We start from the raw sequence: 16026 nt of genomic DNA, 5'->3' as shown, positions 1-16026 counted from the left end.
CAAGTGCTGAGATTACATCGGTGAAACACCACCTCCGACACACACTCAAAGGGAAAAGGGTATGGGGAGGTCTCTTGAAGTTCATGTTGGCCTTGAACTTGCAGAGAACGACCCTGAACTCCTGATTCTCCAGCCTCCAACCCCCACGTGGAATTACAGTGGAGACTGGAATTACAGGCTTTTAATTTAAGGATATTTCAAAGCCCTGTGCTTTCTCTGAGAAAAAGTGAAGGTAACTTTTAAGGCCTAAAGCCAAGGAGAGGGGCGGAGATCAAGGAGGTGCACAAAAGAAGTAGCATCAACTAGGGTGGACTGCACAGCCGACTGGCTGGGATACGGGGATTGTAAGTGACGATCAGGACTGTATAGCCCGGCCTGGGGCCAGAATGGACTTGAATCTGATGGACTAGGAGGAATGTTTCCAAAAGAGAGAAACTAGCCTGAAGTAGGGGTGTGACCATGGTGATGTGGAACCTGCCACAAGAAACTGGGCGTGGCTCGGGTTGCAGGTGAGGGGCGTGACCAGGACAGGTGGGCGTGGTAAAAAAAAAAAAAAACCGGCTCGCGGGGCGAGGCCGGGCCCAACCTGAGGGGCCTGGGCTGCTGTGGTGGGGAAGTGGGCGGGAAGGCGGGATGGGCGGGGAGGAGGCCAGGCCTGCGGGAGAGGCGAGCTGGGCAGCTGGGAGGACCCGGGGACGGAAGAGGGTGGCCGTAGGCCCGGCCCCGCCCCGGGGCCGCCTCCCAGCGGGTTCCTTTTGCCTTGCCTGCCTCGGAGGCTGTGGCGGCAGTGGCCGCCGGGCGCGCGTAAGATGGCGACTGCGGCGGCGGAAGCCCTGGGCCTCCTGTGGGGCTGGCTGTGGAGCGAGCGCTTCTGGCTGCCTCAGAACGTGAGCTGGGCGGACCTGGAGGGCCGGGGCGATGGCTTCGGCTACCCGCGCGCCCAGCACGTGCTGTTGGTGTTCCCGCTGGCAGCGGGTATCTTCTCCCTAAGGATGCTGTTCGAGCGGTGAGCGCTGCTGCGCGGGGCCGGGGGCAGGGGGGGCGGCCGCCGCGGGCCGGAGGCCGAGGGCCGGAAGCCCCGGCGGCGGGGCCGGGGCCGGGGCCGCGGAGGGGATGGATGCTCGGAGCCCGGCGGCGCGCCCCTGGAGCTTGCGTGAGTGCGGACCGCTCGAGTCGGGGCGTGGGCGAGTGAGAGAGCGTGGAGGGGAGCGCTGGGCCCCAGAAGCGCAGACCCCAGAGTCGCGTGGAGCTCTCGAAGGCAGTCTCCCAGTCTCCAGGAACCCAAGCGTGAGTCGTGCCTTCCGCAGCGCCCCGCGCGAGGAACGGGAAGGGCCCGGGAGAACCAGAATTAGTTGGGGTCGTGGAAGCTTGTGGGCTCAGTGCAGGCGCCAGCCCTTCCGAGCGACATAGGTGGATGCGTGAGATGTAATGTTTGCGAAAGTTACTTTACTTCTGAGGTCTGAAGCAGCCGTATCAGTTAGGCCCCAAGCCCTGATTTGTTAGCGCGTGGACGTCTGTTAGTCTGACAGCCGAGGTCTGGCTAGGATAGGGTGTGGTGAAGCCCGAGGCTTCCAACATTTGGGGAAGGTGTCAAGAGGAACTGCTGAGCAGGCCTTGGAAGCCTGAGATGGGAGGAGTGGTCATTTTCAAGGCGATGGAGGCTGCGACTTTATTGGAAACAGCTTTGTGAACTAGCTTCTAAGGTTGTAGTATTCACAACGTACTTCTCCCAACTATGTGCTCTGGGCACATAGTTCCCCCCTTTCTTCAAATGCTTAGTCTTATCTGCTGCCAAAAATATACTGTTCGACCAGAATCTGCTGTGATATATAATGTGGATCCATCATAGCCGTGTTTTTGATAAAGCTCACTCAAGCTCCAAGGAAGTGCTTTCCGCGTAGGCAGAGGCGACTTCTGTAAAAACCTTATCTAGAACAAACACGACTGTGATGCAAGAACCCCCCTTTCTAGTGTGAAGATGTGGTTAGACAAAATAATCCATTACTCAGAAGTATCTGTTTTGGATTACTTCTTTGATTTGTCTATGAGGGTTTTTCTCTTATATCTAGCTAGTCACTAATCTGTATTTATTAATAGTGTCCCCTCTTGTAAAAGTGCTATGCCAGACACTCAGATGCAAAAGTAAATATATAATAAGTGTGGTAAGTGAAACTCTTTTGTAGGCCCCCAAGAACGTACAGTTTTTCAAGACAGTCATCATTAAGTCTCCCTGAGGTGGAGGTGCAGGTGCAGGCTTAGGGGAAAACTGGATCCTGGTATTCTCTTCCATAGTGAGGGCTGAAAATGAAATGCAGAGACTATCAAGAAAACAGACAATCCAATACGGATTTTCATTGTCATAAGAAAAGTCTTTGTTTCTCATACAGATATATAACAGTTTTGTGACTTACCTCTGCTATTGGTAAACATCCATATATATATCCATAGATATCCATATAGACATCCATATAGACATCCATATAGATATCCATATATTTCCATATATATCCATATATATATTTATATATGGATGTATTCCAGTTCTGAAGGGTTCGTTCCCCCAGATGGCTGGAGACTATTCCCTAGAGGAGTCACTAGAAAGGATCCTTTCCCTGTGGGAATTCTATCTGCATGTTTCTATGGTACTCCAGTGTCAAGGGGATGAACAAGCATTCTTCCTAATGTGATATTTCTTGTCCAGTAAGGACAAGCAACTTGTTTGTTTAGTGTGTGATCTTAGGAAAAGTTGACCCTAGCAACAGTCTTGCTATTTTGTTTCCTTTAAGACCATCTATCTCAGAAATGGCTCGGAATTGACTGCTGTTCTTTTGTGTGTTGGTCTTCCATAAAGGAAACAGAGCTATACTTAAAGTACAGTAAAAGCCTATCTAAGAGGTTGGAGAGATGGCGCAGCCATTAAGAACTGTGCCAGAAAATCCAGTGCCTTCCAGAGTACCCCCTGAGTTTGATTCCGAATGCTCCCATGGCAGCTCACAACCATCTGCAACTTCAGTTCCAGGAGATTGGAGGCCCTCCTCTACCTCCACAGGCATGAATATGATACACAGACTTCTATGAAGTGAGAACACCCATATATATAAAATAATAAAATAGGAATTTTTTCTGAGCATAGTGGCACACACCTAGGCAGATCTCTGAGTTCAAGGCCAGCTTTGAACCATAGTTAGTTACAGGACAACTACAATGAGATCAAAAATTCAAAACAAACAAAAAAAACACCCCCCCCCCCCAAAAAAAAAGTCTATCCAAAATAATTGGGAAATTGGTTTTTCCTGCATTTTCTTATATCCCAAATCCTGCCTATTTAATTTTGAGAAGCAATCATAGACTGGTAGGTGGAGATGCCAACCCCCTTTTACAGACAATACACTGTTTCGTCCCTAGTCCCTCCGAGTTTGGTGCCAGATCTAGCATTAAGCTCACTTCCCCACGGTGGCGTTCTCTCATAGTCTACGACAGGACTGTTTCCTTTAGCCACCTTCCAGGTGTTTTTGTTTGTTTGCTTGAGCTTACCTCAAGCAGAAGCTAATTATGAAACTAGCTGGCCTGATACTTTATATAGAGCCCCGCTGGTTCTGAATAAGCAGGAATTCTCTTTCCTTAGCTTCCCAAGTTCTGGGCTTACATTTATTTTTTTGTTTTGTTTTGTTTTAAGATAGGCCTTCTCTGTGTAGCCCTGGATGTCCTGGAACTCACTCTGTAGACCAGGCTGGCCTTGAACTCACAGAGATCCCCTGCCTCCCAAGTACTGGGATTAAAAGCATGTACAACCACCTCCAGGCCCTGGGATTACAATTTAATGTGCACTCCTACACCCAGCTATAATATTAACTTCTACCCCAGTGCTCAAGAAGCTAAGGCTTGAGTTTAAGATCATGAACTTAGGAGCCAGTTTTGGCTGTATAGTGAGTTCCAGGCCAGCCAGGGCTATGTACTAAGACTAACCTTTTGCAAGGGGAGGAATTCATGTTACTCCTGTACTTGATTTAATGTGTTTATATGGGAGGAAGACTGAATTGTATGTATATATATATATATATATATACACACATTTAAGATATATATACTTAAGATATGTAAATATATAAAAAATAAATATATATTTTTATTAAATAGGATTTGGGAAATGAGAAAATGCAGAAAAAAAAATCCCAATTATTTTGGATAGACTTTTTGTTTGTTTGACCACACGCACACACATTCAGTAATAACTCTGAATGTCTTAAAATATACAGTAACGATACAATAAAATTTAAGATAGGGTCTCTGGCTGTTCTGGAACTTGCCATATAGACTACTCTAGCCTCCAGCTGACAGAGATCCACTTGCTTCTGCCTCCTGAGTCCTGGGGTTAAGAGCTATGTTTTAAGGAGTCTTGAACCTATCCTACTTAATGAAAAGCTTCCTCCTTCACACAAGGTCTTGCCATGTAGTTGGGGCTAGCTCACAACTCAAAATCCTCCTGCCTTAGCCTCCCACATGCCTGGATCATAGATAGGCCTGGTTGTGTTGTCTCAGGGTCTCCTCCAAAACAGAGCTTACTTCCTCTTCCTTCTCATGAACCATGGTGGTTTTTTTTTTTTTTTCTTTCCATATTCCCTAGAGAATTGCAGCCTCTTCTAATAGAGATTACTTGAAAAACTATCTGACCATAAATAAATAAAATATATCTCTGCAGTTCAGACTGGCTTCAACTCACTGTGCCACTCAGCCTGGCCTCTAATTCCTGAGGGGTTTTGTGCTCCCACTGCCCAAGTGCTAGGGTTACAAGCATGAGTCACCACACCCAGCACTATTATCTGTTTTGCTCAAGAACTGCAGTGTGGGCCTAAGGATATAGGTCAGAGACCAAGTGCTTGCCCTGGGCTTACTCTCCAGCACAGGCAAAACCCAAACTCCAGAAGCAGGTACTCCCTCTCAACAGTGGGGGCGTCTGTGCAGTGCACAGTGAGCATGTGATCAGTAGGTATTTACTGAATGGTTGGAAAGAGTCTACTCTTGTACACAGATACTCAGAGGGATTGTCAAGAATATAGAGCCGGGCAGTGGTGGTGCACGCCTTTAATCCCAGCACTTGGGAGGCAGACGAAAGCGGATTTCTGAGTTCGAGGCCAGCCTGGTCTACAGAGAGTTCCAGGACAGCCAGGGCTACACAGAGAAACCCTATCTTAAAAAAACAAAAAGAAAAAAAGAAAAAAAAATAGAGATTTCAGTATGCACACTTAGGATAACTCTGTCACAAAGGGGGTGACTCCCAGGTTAGCTCTTTTCTTCACTATTATACTGCTAATTGAAACCTGGAAGAATGCTCTAAGCTAGATGTGTTGTATCTTATTTGTGTTTGTTTTGTTTCTGAGACAGACAGGATGTCTCACTCAAGCCTCCTTCCCTCTTCCTGACTGTTGGGATTACAGGCATGATTAACTACTCTGCATTTCTAAGCTCAATTTTATATAAAATTGTTTGAAACTTTATAACCAGCTCCTCGAGTGTTTTTTAAATACTGATACACCAAGTCTGTGTGGGCTAACTTACTTGGGGTAAGTTATTGCCAGAAGACAGTTACTCTGTGAGTCATGCAGGACACAGGTGACCACTTTCACTTTGCTTATTTGTCATCAGTCTTGTCTGATCATTTCAGGCAGCTTCACTGGGGTGTCCAATGCTGCCTTCCAGATAGCATGTCCTGTCACTGGGAACTGAAAAGGCTTAATGCTGGCCTGTTCTGTGTTACTTATTCTCTGAGGTGGGGTCTTGCTATGTAGCCTTGGCTTGCTTAGAACTTACTTAATATGTAGAATGAACCAGGCTGGCCTCAAACTCAGAGATCTCCTCCTCTGCTGTCAGAGTGATGGTGTTAAAGGTGTGCACCACCACAATTTGTTGGCATAATTTTTTAGCCTGTCTTTCTCTTTGCCCCACCACAGAATTTTTAGTCTTGGCTGTCCTGGAACTCACTTTGTAGACCAGGTTGGCCTTAAACTCACCATGTCTCTACCTCCCCAGTGCTGGAGTTAATGATGTGCACCACTACGCCCAGCTTTTTCTGTCTTTCATCTTCCTCATATGAAGCCTTGGTATCTCTACTTCATAGCACACCCACCCAGTGTTCCCCACATCTACTAATTGCTGCTTGCTTTCTCCTACCCCTATCCCCTGTGTAGCCCTGGCTTTCTTGGAGCTTGCTCTGTAGACCAGGCTGGCCTAAGAGATCTGCCTCCTGAGTGCTAGGATCAAAGGCATGCACCACCATGCCCAGCTCTAAGTGTAGCTTTAATTTTGTTTTCTTTAAATGAGTAGCCTGGCTGCCTTTCTTCTCATCACTCATGTTAGACGAGAATTAACAAATCTCCCAGAGGACAGAGCCTCTGAGAAGAATAGCCATAGATGCTGATTAGGTTATAAGGAGCATAGCCCATTCCACTGCCTCCCTACATTTGTTCTGTTGGGCATTATTGAATTGCAAGTTACAGAATTAAATGATATTTGCATATCTGCAGAGTGAGGTTGGGGAAAATGGTCACATGGCCCCATTTTATCAAAAATTAACTTCTCAGTCAGTTCTAGAGAATCAGAAGCTCTCTGAGTCCCTGCTCATTCTGTAAAAACTTCTCTCATTGCATTTTCTGCACAGTAGATGTTGGTATTTTGCAGAGAACTCTATATTGTTGTCTTAGGGCTTTCATTGCTATGAAAAAAAGCCATGACCCAGGCAACTCTTATAAAGGACAACATTTAACTGGGGACTGGCTTACAGGGTTAGGGTTAGGGTTAGGGTTAGGGTTAGGGTTAGGGTTAGGGTTATCATTCATCAATATCAGGTTCAATCCATTATCATCAAGGCATGGAGCGTCCAGGCAGTCATGGCACTAAAGGAGGTGAGAGTTCTACATGTCATCCAGAGGAAGCCAGTAGCAGACTGTCCTTAGGCAGCTAGAAAAAGGTCTCAAAGCCCACCTCCTAATAGTGTCACTCCCTGGGCCAAGCATACTCAAACCACCACATTCCACCCTGGTCCCAATAAACTTGTTCAAATTCGTGAATCAATGGCAGTCATACCTAGGCATAGCCTAATGCAAAATATGTTTAGTCCAACTTCAAAAGTCCCATAGTCTGTAACAGTCTCAACAATGTTAAAAATCTCTTCTGAGATTCATGCAATCTCTAAACTGTAATCCCTTAAGAAATCAAAATTAAAAAGCAGATCATACCTCCAACATCACCAGTGAGGAAATACTGGACCAAAGCAAGACCAAAAGCCAGTTGAGCAAACTCCAAACTCAGCATCTCCATGTCTGATATCAAAGTGCTCTTCATCTTTGTTAACTGCAACAAACTTTCTCCTGGGCTGCTTCCACTCCCTGTTAGCAGCTTTCCTCAGCAGGTCTCCCACAGCTCTGCTGTCTCTAACATCTTGGGGCCTCCAAGGCAACTTCGACCTTACAGCTTCTTGTTCCAATGTCTGGGATCCACACATGATCTTCTGGGCTCCTCCAGCAGGCTTGGGTCACTTCTCCAGCTCGGCCCTCTGTAGCACTCTAGGCTCTGGTTGACTCCATTCTACTGCCACTGCTGTTCTTGGTGGTCATCCCATGGTACTGGCATCTCTAATACGCTGAGGTCTTCTATTGCAACTAGGCTTCACCAAAAGCTTCTCATAGGTTCCCTCTATGGTGCCAAGCCTCAGTTTCTTTGCATGATTCTTTCAGTCCTGGGCCATCAACTGCAACTGAGGCTGAACTTTCACCAATGGTCTTCCCTGGCCTCTGACAGTGCCAAGCCTCAGCTGCTCACATCATAACCTCTTCATACCTTCAAATAACACTGGGTGACTTTTACACATTACCAAGTCCATCTACTAGCATGAGGTACAACCTTGGTTATCTCCAGAACACAGTTTCTTTGTGCTCTCAGAACACACTTCCCAGATTTTACCTCAGTGATGCTGGTCTCTCTTTCTGCTGCTTGCTGGGGCTGGAACATGGCCTCCTTGTTTTATTACGTCATCACCAGCTTTCTGTTCTCCACCTCCTTCCCTGCCTGAGCTTGGCTGATCTGGAACTTGCTCTGTAGATTGACCTTGAACTCAGCCATCTGCAGGGCTCTGCTAGATGCTAGGGTTAAAGATGTATACTACCATGCCTGGACCTAAGCTTTTCTCTACTTGGAACTTGTTTGAGACAGGATCTCCTGTAGCCCAGGCTGACCTCAGACCCTTATGTAGTTGAAGATGGCTGGCCTGAGCTCCCAATCCTCCTGCTTTCACTTCCAGAGGGCTAGGCTTACAGGTGTGTACTGCCAAACCATGCTTAGCATTTTAGATGTGTCAAATAAAATCAATAAAGTAAAAACTAGCCTGACAATGGTGGTGTGCCCCTTTATCTCAGGACTTGAGAGGCAGGATAAAGCAGAGGAAGCAGATCGTTGTGAGTTCAATGCCAGTCTGGTCTATAGATCGAGTTCCAAGACAGCCAGGGTTACACAGCAAAACCCTGTTGGGGAAAAATAAATGAATAATGTAAAAAAATAATTTTGTTTAGCTTTGTCTGTTTTGGTGGAGATAGTGGTTGTAGTAGTAGTTGGTTTGAAACAAGGTCTTACTTTGGCCTCAAACTCATAATTTTACTGCCTCTGTCTCTTGAATGCTGAGAGTACAGTCTGAGCTTCTGTAAATACTACACATCACTTTATTTTGATCTCTAGTAGGGGCTGGAGAAATGGCTCAGTGGACTCAAGTTGGGCTCCTAGCACCCATACTAGGTGGCTCACAATCACTTGGAACTTGAGTACCAGGGAACCTAATGCCCTGACCTCTGTGAGCATCTGTACTCAGGTGTATATATACATAATTAAAAATAAGTAGCAATAAAGTTTGGCTATTAAAACATTTTGCATCTGTGGTTCCTAAGTTTATTATCATTACATTTGTCCATTGTGTTTGGAGTGTGTCTGTGTGTGTGCTCCTGGGCAGGTATGTGCATGCTAAAGCACGTGTGGAGGTTCAGGGAGGTTGTTCATTTTGAAACAGTCTCTCTATATAGACCTGACCGTCCTGAAACTTCCTATGTAGACCAGGTTGGCCTTGAACTCACAAATAGCATCTTGCCCTTGCTTCCTGACTGGGGATTAAAGGCAGGCACCACTACATCTAGCTTAGAGGGCATTTTTGGTTTGGATTGGTTTGGCTTTTTTGAGACAGGGTTTCTTAGGCTGGCCTTGAACTCAGAGATCCACCTGCCTCTGCCTCCCAAGTTAACAGAAGTCATGGGCTACTATATTATATGGGGGCTGAAATGGTTCTTCTCTGAGAACAGCCAGTGCTCCTTGCTGCCTAATTGTCTTTCTAGCTCAGATTCTCACAGTCTGGGTGCAGTGACAGATACCTCCAATCCCAACATTCAAAAAGCAGAGGTGAGGCCAGCCTGATAACATAGTGAGTTCTAAGACAGCCAGGACTTTGTAGAGAGACCTTGCCTCAAACAGATAAAAACTAGGCATGACGGCATATGCTTGTTTTTTTGTTTTTTCTTGACAGGGTTTCTCTGTGTAGCCCTGGCTGTCCTGGAACTCACTCTGTAGACCAGGCTGGCCTCGAACTCAGAAATCCACCTGCCTCTGCCTCCCAAATGCTGGGATTAAAGGTGTGCGCTACCACTGCCTGGCCATGGCATACGCTTGTAAGCTCATCATTAAGGATGGAGGCAGGGGGAACAGAAGAGCCCAAGCCCCAGCCCCTACTGCCAAAAGTAGTAAGGAAACTTTATTCAATGCCATGTAGTCAAATGAATCAAAAACTGACAAGCTCAAAACCTCTGTTTGTTTTGTTTTGTTTTATGAGACAGGGTCTCTCTGTGTAATCCTGGCTGACCTGGAACTTGCTATGTAGCCCTGGCTGGCCTTAAACCAAGACCTGCCTCCTGAGTGCTGGGATTAAAGATGTACATCACCCAGCAACAAAATCAATATCTTAATAGTGAGCAGCCTGAGTGAGCTTTAATATGTTGATTAGTCCCTGAATGATTTAAGTAACCAATAATTCTATTTTCAGTAATGTTTGATTGATAGTAACTAATAGGTAACCATTGCTCTTTATTTTTACTTTCTGTTTAAATCTGCTCAGTAGTTAATGACCTGTAAACAAACAAGTTTGTCAAGTAGTCCTATACACGTAGGAAGCTGCACAGCCAAAGAGGGCAGAGACGATAGTCACATTCTGTGTGGTCTCTTGTAAACCCAGGATTTCTAATTGAATGTGATAACACTAGCCTGTAATCCCAGCACTCATAAGCTAAAGCAAGATCACAAGTTTAAGGGTAGCCTAGGCTATAGAGAGAGTCTGTGTCCAAAATAAACAAACACAGAGGTGGGGGTGGAGAAATTAAAAAGGATATTTCTTGTAGATTTTAGCTTGTGGGTGGCATCTGTCTTAGAAGTCTCCATCAAAGGCACGGAATGTCTCCCATTAAATCAGATGGTTGTGGTTGGTTCTTTTTAGGGAGATCTCTGATCATAGATTAAAATTGGTTAACTTGGGGCTGGAGAGCTGCTCATCAGTTAAGAGCACTTGTTGTTCTTGGGGAGGTTCAGTTCTCAGCATTCACGTGGTGACTCAGAGCTGTCCATCCATAACTGCATTTCCAGGGACTTGACAACACTTGTCACTTCCTCAAGCACTAGGCATACACACATGCAGGCAAAGCACACATACACACAGAATAAAGTTTTGGTTAACTTCATTTCTGATTCCTCAGTAGTCAGTGACCTCCTACACTTCATAATGCACAAAGTTGACCCAGGAAGTACTTTGTCTTTAAAGGAGGAATTTCACCATCTAATAGGGATTTTTTTTTAATGAAGGAGTTTGTTTATTCATTTATTCATTCATTCACTTGAGACAGGGTCTCATTGCATAGACCAAGCTGGCTCAGAACTTGGTGATATAATCCCTACTGGCTTCCACTTCACTTCATGGATTAGAGGAGTATGCCATTATTCTTGGTTTGCCTTGTTTGGTTGTCAGTGTCAGGTGTTGCACCTAGGGCCTCATATTCTAGGCATGCTTTCTACCACTGAGTTATGCTCCCCAGCTTCCCACCCTACCCCACCCCCATTTATTTATTTATTTATTTATTTATTTATTTATTTATTTGCTTTTTATTTTGAAGCTGGTCTTATTAAATTGCCCAGGTTGGCTTTGATCTCATTCTATAGTCAGTAGGTCTTGAACTTGTGACTATCCTGCCTCAGTCTCTGTGGTGGTTTGAATAAAAATGCCCCTCAGACCTGTAGGGAGTGGCACTATTAGGAGGTGTGGCCTTGTTGAGTAGGTGTGGGTGATAGGCTTTGAGGTCTCAACCTCAAGCCAGGCCTAGTGGCTCAGTCTCCTTCCTGCTGCCTGCTGGTTCAGATGGAGAACTCTGCGCTCCTTCTCCAGCATTATGCCTATGTACATGCTACTGTGCTTAAACCTCTGAACTGTAAGCCAGCCCCAATGAAACGTTTTCCTGATGAAGAGTTGCCATGGTCATTCTATCTCTTCACAGCAAAGAAACCCTAGCTAAGGCAGTTTCCAAGTAGGTAGGATTACAACCCTGTGCAGTCCGTCATGCCTTGTCCAAAAATTATTCATTCTTCAGCAACTTTATTAAAGAGGTTAATTATGATATATATTCCAAGGACAGAAGTGTAAATAATCTGGCTTTAGATTATTTGCCTAGCATCCAAAAAAAGGCCTAGGTTTGATCAAAAACAAACAAAAAACCAACACCGCTACCATCCCACCACTACCATCCCACCACTACCAAAATCATGGTCTTTAAAGATAAAGCCATAAAGCCAACAGTTAAGGTGCAGTCATTGTGGGCAAGCCCAGCATAGCTATAATCACAGCACTCGGGAGGTGGACGCAGGAGGATCCACATTCAAGACTTTCTGTCACATAGACTGTTGGTGGGCTGCCTGAGGCCTGTGGATTAGGGTTGGTAAACCTGGAAAACACGATTTACTTCTGAAATATAGGCACCGAGTCTAGTTAAAGTTGTTTCTAGAATATGAAGGATGATAGGACTTTTTTGAGAAAGAACTTTTGCTGTCCATTTCCATGTCTGTGCTTCGCCCTGAAGCACATGCACTGAGTGTGGTCATGAAAGGTAAGTGGGCTGCAGGGATGACTCAGCAGTAGAACTCCAGTCACTGCTCTGCAGGACAAGGGTCTACAGCCAGCACCTGGCTGGGCATGAGGCACACTTTTTTTTTTTTTTTAGATTTATCTTATTTTTGGTCAGGCAGTGGTGGAACACGCCTTTAATCTCAGCACTTAGGTAGAGGTGGGTGGAACCCTCCTCTTGAAAAACAAAAACAAAAAAAGGGAAAGAAAAAAGCTAAGTAGGGGTAGGGCAGCAACTTTCGAGGGAGGGAGGGCTGTGGCCTGGTGAGCCAGCTTGCCCTCTGCCCTCTCATCCCCCTCCTCTGCTCTCAGCCTTCTGAGCCATCTCCCCTTGTGTTTTCTTCTGTTCTTTGTTATCTTGTGAACCACTGAATGTAGTTAGGGCTGCTCCTGTGAGCAGCTTTGCTCAACTACACCACTAGAGAAAGAAAGCCACTCCCCTCCTTTAGCCGGCATTAACTGTCTCTGGCTCCTCAGTGTACATTCCCTTCCTGTCCTTCTGAGACAGGGTTTCATTGTGCAGTTATGGCTGGCCTTGCTCTGTAGACCAGCGTGGCCTTGAACTCACAGATCTACCTGCCTCTTCCAGAGTTCTGGGATTAAAGCTGTGTTACCAGTATACCGCATTATTCTTCTTATATAACCATATTTACCCTTGCAGAGTTAACTCTCACATTCTTTCACTCCTGTTCAAATACATTCTTCTTCTCCCTGCCTCATATACTATACCCAAGCCCCCGTTCATTCAGCACACCATCAGCTGATTTATTACTCACAAATGCTTATCTTATTGTCTATTTGGTTGAGATAGCATAATTAACCTAGTGATCCCAAAGTTTCCCAGCCCCATAGACCATCCTTGAGAGCCAAGATAGGTGTCTCAGCATAACTAGCCTATTTGTATTGCTTGCCACAAAACATCAATTAGGAAGCACAGTCTGGACTTTAAATGTTCCTAAATAGCTCACATCCAGCACTGATGGTGAAACCAACCACAAACACAATAGAAGTATTAGTGATGAGAAGCAAAGTAGTAGGTTGTTATACTGACTAACCTGCTCAGGTGTTAATAGAGAAAAGGCAGACTGCAATCACCCCCACAATACAGGTACATGTTACCTTCAGGCTGACCCACTAGACTTACATCTTGAAGTAGTCAGTGAGAAGAAGAGCTTTCAGGCCAGGCATGGTGGCTGCTGCCCTATGTCCGCTCCTCCCTTGTGGTAGTCAGGCTCATTGCATACCAAGCTGGACTGCAGGAAGGAAAGCTTAGCTGGTCTTGGGTGGGTGCAGTAGAGGATCTCAGTTGACTCTGAGTATGCAGGCAATACATAGTCAGAATAGCTTTGGAGAACTGGCTCGTTTATTGGGGTGGGAAGAGAAGGGTATTTATTTCCCTGGGGAGGTGGCCAGGGTCTCTGGGGCAAGGTTCATGTGGCCAAATACCATTGGCCAGGTCAGGGGTGTTGGAAGATGCTTCATCTATATACTCAGGGGCCGTAGAGTAGAGGGTGGGGGGAGAACAACACTGATGACCTTATAAGATCAGACAAGGAGTGAAGCCTGACAACTGTCAGGCTAATACATTCTTACCTAGGGTTGATGGTCAGGGATCCAGCTTTATGGTGCCAGGTTGGGAGTAGGGAGGTAGCCAGTTCCCGCTGTCCTCACGTTTAAGGTATCCGGGGTTGATGCTTCATCTGCACTTCTTCCATAACCCTGGGCAGTCGGTCTCACAGTGGCTCACAGCTATAATCCTAGTACTCAAGAGACCAACAAGAAGATTGCTGTGAATTCTATGCCAGCAAGGACTACACAGCAAGATCCTGACTCAACCACCTCACCAACCCCCTACCCCTAAATACTTTTCAGGTTAAGAAGATAGCTCAGCATGTAATGTTCTTGCTGCACAACCTAAGAACCTGAGTTCAGATCCTCAGAATCTAAATAAAAGCTAGACCCAGTGTCCTTGTGAGTCACATGGTAGTAGAGGAGATGGGAGGTGGAGACCAGAGAGTCACAGGAAGCTGGTAGGCCATCTAGCCTTGCTGATGCAATAGTGAACAAAAGAAACTCTGTCTTAAACAAGGTGAACTGTCCCCTGAGGCCGTCTCTGATAGCCACACAGAAGTAGCTTTCATAGACTACTTACTGACTGCTCTAACAAGTTATTTCAACACCTGGGAGCAAATTGATCCAAACCAGCGTGATATATATAGCAAGACCCTATCTCAACAACAGAAAACAATCATTAAGAATCTCAAATGAGATTTTATTTATGTGAATAAAGTCTATTAATGTATACTGCTACAGAAATTAAAAAATTTTTAATGTAACATACATGTAATATTTAAAATAATAATGAGCTTGCTACATGGTAATTTAACATCTTGTAAAGATAATTTTTCCAAACTAAAAAGAAGAGTAATCTGATAGCTTTATATGACTGCTTGCTGTCTGCCAGTTCTGTTCTCATCAGCTCTATGTTCATCTTATCACAGTACTGATATGCCATGTAGCTGTGTAGTTTCATTGTATACTTATGGGAGAAAAGAATTGTTACAAAGTCATGGAAGTACTGTGAAGACAGTTTTGGCTTTACAGACCTGAAGGGTACAAATTCTGGGTCAGTAAGATAGCTCACTGGATAAAGGCACTTGCCTCCAAGTGCAACTGTCTATCCCAGTTTGATCTCTTGGACTCACATGGTCAAAGGAGAAAACTTCCACACACTAATAAAATAAAAGTCACTTTTTAAAAAGTTTTTGTTGTGATCAGGCTGTGGTGGTGCATGCCTTTAAACTCAGCACTCAGGACACAGGGGCAAGTGGATCTCTGTGAGTTTGGGGCCAGTCTGGTCTACAGAGTGAGTTTGAGGACAGCCTGGGCAAAACAGAGAAACCATGTCTGGAAAAAAAAAAAGTACATGTAAGTGTACTATGTGTGAGGGTACCCATGGAGACCAAAAGAGTGTCAGATCCCCTGGAGCTGGAATCCTAGGTGTCTGTAAGCCACTCAATATGGTGCTTAGTAAATGAACTTGGATCCTCTGGAAGCGCAAACAGCAAGTGCTCTTGTTTTTCATACAGGATCTCACTGACTTGGAAACTGACCACCAGGCTAGCCTGGCTGGCTAGAAAACCCTAGAAATCTGACAGTCTCTGCCTCCCCAGTGCTGGGATTACAGGTGTGCACCACCACCTGTTGAGGCCTGAGCTGCCCCACGGTGGGTGCCAAAAATGTTGAGAACTGTACTACCCCATGTTTGGGGGACAAAAATGTTGGGGGCCGTTCTGTCAATGTTGGAACCCGCACTGCCAAAAGCCTTGGAGGCTAAATTGTTAGAGCCTGTACTGCCCCAAGCTGCTCCAGTCCACAGGTCGGGGGTTCAACAAGAGAGAGAGTGAGGTCAGATGTGAAGAATGGAGACCAGACAGAGTGTGATTCAATCCCGCTTATTCTTCAGTCTCTCTTCTTCTCTCCAAGTCCCAAGTCTTGAGTTCCTAGTCCCTAGTTCCTAGTTCCTAGTGCCTCCAAGTTCCAAGTTTCTTCTTCCAAGTGCCAAGTGCCTAATGTCTAATAACTAACTCCAAGTTGTTCTCTCTAACCTAATTCCTAGTTCCAAGTTGTACTCTCTGAAGTGTCTGGTTCTCTTGTTACTCCAAATTGTTCTGCTCTCTCCTGTCTGCCTCTTGCCTTTTATATGTCTCGCCTCTAAGCCACGCCTCTAAGTCATGCCTTTAATCATGCCCTTAGGTCTCTAAATCTGATCTCTAAGTCACACTCTTAAGTCACACACCTTTAAGTCTCACACACCCAAGGAAAAATCCTGGGTATCT

The 16026-nt window shown here is 45.5% G+C and overlaps 2 protein-coding genes across 12 annotated transcripts in view; one reads left to right on the top strand and one right to left on the bottom strand.

Moving 5' to 3' along the window:
* Positions 1-682: 682 nt before the first annotated feature.
* The window catches only part of Cers5 (ceramide synthase 5), a 39186-nt gene continuing 23842 nt past the window's right edge, over positions 683-16026 (top strand). Inside the window, 1 exon segment of the mRNA XM_034516980.2 lies at positions 683-1006. Within this exon segment, the coding sequence (XP_034372871.1) occupies positions 810-1006 (197 nt within the window). The 5' untranslated portion in view covers positions 683-809.
* Positions 1430-16026, bottom strand: part of Cox14 (cytochrome c oxidase assembly factor COX14) — a 46121-nt gene continuing 31524 nt past the window's right edge. For all 11 annotated transcript variants that reach the window (XR_013103471.1, XR_013103472.1, XR_013103473.1 and 8 more), the window contains 3 exons: positions 13781-13950; positions 13332-13499; positions 1430-2298 (listed from right to left, as the gene is read on the bottom strand). The gene's annotated coding sequence lies outside the window, so the exon portion shown is untranslated. The remainder of the gene's footprint in view (positions 2299-13331; positions 13500-13780; positions 13951-16026) is intronic.

This window comes from Arvicanthis niloticus, chromosome 13, assembly GCF_011762505.2.
Source record: "Arvicanthis niloticus isolate mArvNil1 chromosome 13, mArvNil1.pat.X, whole genome shotgun sequence".
NCBI classification, from domain to species: domain Eukaryota; kingdom Metazoa; phylum Chordata; class Mammalia; order Rodentia; family Muridae; genus Arvicanthis; species Arvicanthis niloticus.
This window is presented reverse-complemented; position numbering and strand designations above follow the sequence as displayed.